The 3,181-nt window shown below is 66.4% G+C and overlaps 1 protein-coding gene across 1 annotated transcript; it reads left to right on the top strand.

Annotated features, from left to right (window-relative positions):
- The first annotated feature begins 670 nt into the window (after positions 1 to 670).
- On the top strand, positions 671 to 2,799 carry Slc18a3 (solute carrier family 18 member A3). Its single transcript, XM_004658043.3, has one exon. It carries the CDS (start codon positions 798 to 800, stop codon positions 2,403 to 2,405), a length of 1,608 nt encoding a protein of 535 aa, XP_004658100.2. The 5' UTR covers positions 671 to 797; the 3' UTR covers positions 2,406 to 2,799.
- The last annotated feature ends 382 nt before the right edge of the window (positions 2,800 to 3,181 follow it).

Here is a 3,181-nt window from a genome sequence, read left to right on the forward strand (position 1 = left end):
GGTGCGGAACTGGCTGCCGCGCGCCCCTATTTCCCCTGGGGAGAAAAGTGAGGTCCCAGAATTGGGTGGGGGGGTTCCCGAGGGCTCACTCTTCCTACGGCGCCCCCCCCCCCTCGGGGAGGGGGCTCGTCGAGTATTCTCGGGCACCAGGAACCTCTTGCCGGGGGCTTCCAGCCCCGGCGCGCATCTGAGATGCGGACCCCTGCCCGGCCGCGCCCCGCCCCCGGCCGCCGCCCCGCCGACGTCGTCGCATTAGCATGAGCGACGCAAGTGGCCCGGGCACCACTCGGGGGCCGAGACTCGCCGCGTCACAGCCCCAAGTGGAAGGGAGAAAAAAGAGAGAGAGAGAGAGAGAGAGAGATCGGAGGCGGAGGAGGAGGTGGAGGCCAGAGCCGACGCGAAGGGAGGGGAGCGAGGCGGCGGGGCTCGAGGCGGCGGCAGCATGCCCCTCGGCCCGCGCGCGCAGCCGGGCAGCGCCACTCGGGCACCGCGCGCCCAGTCTGCCGTCCCGGTCCCGCGGCGCGTCCACCTCCGCGGCCGCATCTGAGCCGGGCGGATCGGCTGAGAGCAGCTAACGGTACCTCGCGGGACAGAGTCCTCCAGGCTGGGCGTGGGGGGGTGGGGTGGGGACATGAACCCCACGGCCACCTGAGGCACAGGGTAGGGGTGCTGCGCGGTTAGGACCGCGTCCGCCGCCTCCCTCCCTCCTTCCCACCCCGAAATTACCCTCTGCAAGGCGGGACGTCCTCACCGGACTCTAAGAGGAGGCGTCCTAGGAAGAGCAGCGGCTTGGGGGCATGGAATCCACAGCGCCAACCGGTCAGGCCCGGGCTGCGGCCACCAAACTCTCCGAAGCGGTGGGCACGGCGCTGCAAGAGCCCCAGAGACAGCGGCGCCTGGTGCTGGTCATCGTGTGCGTGGCCCTGTTACTGGACAACATGTTGTACATGGTCATCGTACCTATCGTGCCCGACTACATCGCCCACATGCGCGGGGGCAGCGAGAGCCCCACCTTGGTCTCGGAGGTGTGGGAACCCACCTTGCCGCCGCCCCCCGCTACGGCTAATGCCAGCTCCGACTTCGCCAACACCTCGGCGTCCCCGACGACGGCGGCGGGGCCAGCCCGGTCCATCCTACGACCCCGCTACCCGACGGAGAGTGAAGACGTAAAGATAGGGGTGCTCTTTGCCTCCAAAGCCATCCTGCAGCTGTTGGTGAACCCCTTGAGCGGGCCCTTCATCGACCGCATGAGCTACGACGTGCCCCTGCTTATTGGCCTGGGCGTCATGTTCGCCTCCACAGTCATGTTCGCCTTCGCGGAGGACTATGCCACCCTCTTCGCCGCCCGCAGCCTGCAGGGCCTGGGCTCGGCCTTCGCCGACACGTCTGGCATCGCCATGATAGCGGACAAGTATCCGGAGGAGCCCGAGCGCAGTCGCGCCCTGGGCGTGGCGCTGGCCTTCATCAGTTTCGGAAGCCTCGTGGCACCTCCCTTCGGGGGCATCCTCTACGAGTTCGCGGGCAAGCGCGTGCCCTTCCTCGTGCTGGCCGCCGTGTCGCTCTTCGACGCGCTGTTGCTGCTGGCCGTGGCCAAACCCTTCTCGGCCGCGGCCCGGGCGCGGGCCAACCTGCCCGTGGGCACGCCTATCCATCGTCTGATGCTGGACCCTTACATCGCGGTGGTGGCCGGCGCGCTCACCACCTGTAACATTCCCCTCGCCTTCCTCGAACCCACCATCGCCACGTGGATGAAGCACACGATGGCCGCCTCCGAGTGGGAGATGGGCATGGCCTGGCTGCCGGCTTTCGTGCCGCACGTGCTGGGCGTCTATCTCACCGTGCGCCTGGCGGCGCGCTACCCGCACCTGCAGTGGCTGTACGGAGCCATCGGGCTGGCGGTGATCGGGGCCAGCTCGTGCATCGTGCCCGCCTGCCGCTCCTTCGCGCCACTGGTGGTCTCGCTCTGCGGCCTGTGCTTTGGCATCGCCCTGGTGGACACCGCGCTGCTGCCCACGCTCGCCTTCCTGGTGGACGTGCGCCACGTCTCGGTGTACGGCAGCGTCTACGCCATCGCTGACATCTCCTATTCCGTGGCCTACGCGCTCGGGCCCATCGTGGCTGGCCACATCGTGCACTCTCTGGGCTTTGAGCAGCTCAGCCTTGGCATGGGCCTGGCCAATCTGCTCTATGCGCCGGTCCTGCTGCTCCTGCGGAACGTGGGTCTCCTGACGCGCTCCCGTTCGGAGCGGGACGTGCTGCTGGACGAGCCCCCGCAGGGGCTGTACGATGCGGTGCGCCTGCGCGAGCGCTCCGTGCCTGCCACCCACGACGGCGAGCCTTGCAGCCCGCCTGGCCCTTTTGATGGGTGTGAGGACGACTGTAACTACTATTATACCCGCAGCTAACAGCCTCACTCCTCCTCTTCCTCCACGCCACCCATCCTCCTCACTTGGTTCACGGTGGCTGCTCCGGGGCGAGCGCACTGGCCAACTCAGGTTCAGGGCCCGCCTCCTCCAGCGAGTACCCTAGCCCCTCCTCATTCTTGATGGGAGAATCCCCTCTCTCCGTGATCCTCCTCTCTCTTATCCAGCGGGGAAGGGCGGGGTTGGGGGCACCGAGGCATGAGTCAAGATTGCGCTTCTGGCCGAGGTGAAGACTGTGGAGCCATCACCTCGGAGCTCCCCAGTGCCGGTGCATCTGTTTTGTCCTTTCTTCTGTTCCTCTCCCAGTGCCAAACGTGGCCTGCTGGCACAGCGGTGCCTCAGGCCCGAGTTAATAAACCATGTCTGTCTGAGGAAACCCAGTCTCTTTACTGGGGGTGGGGGGGAGGCATAGTACAGAGCTTGAGTCGTGGGGAGACCGAGCTGGTTCTCCAAAGGCCCCCCACCCCCACCCTTGTCCAGTCCTGGGACTGGCAGACAAGCTACAGCCCACAAACTCTTTTTGCAAACAAAGGGGACCCCAAGGAAGCAAACTCATGGAGGGCTTTCAGCCACGAACACCCGAGAGAGATCGTGTCCCCTTCAACCCAAGAATGTCCCTCCTTTCCAAGCCCAGCGCAGCGCCCCAAGGTGCCACCCGGGGGAGCCTGAGGATCCGCTAAGGCTGCACCAGGCGCCCCACCCTTGGAAGACACGCCCAGAATCATAAAGCTCTGTGGAACCTGGGTTGGCTTTCCCTA

This window comes from Jaculus jaculus, chromosome 18, assembly GCF_020740685.1.
Source record: "Jaculus jaculus isolate mJacJac1 chromosome 18, mJacJac1.mat.Y.cur, whole genome shotgun sequence".
Lineage (NCBI taxonomy): Eukaryota > Metazoa > Chordata > Mammalia > Rodentia > Dipodidae > Jaculus > Jaculus jaculus.

What these genes read in the sequence shown, in the direction of transcription:
- Slc18a3 (XM_004658043.3), top strand. Translation starts at nt 798, where the DNA reads ATGGAATCCACAGCGCCAACCGGTCAGGCCCGGGCTGCGGCCACCAAA.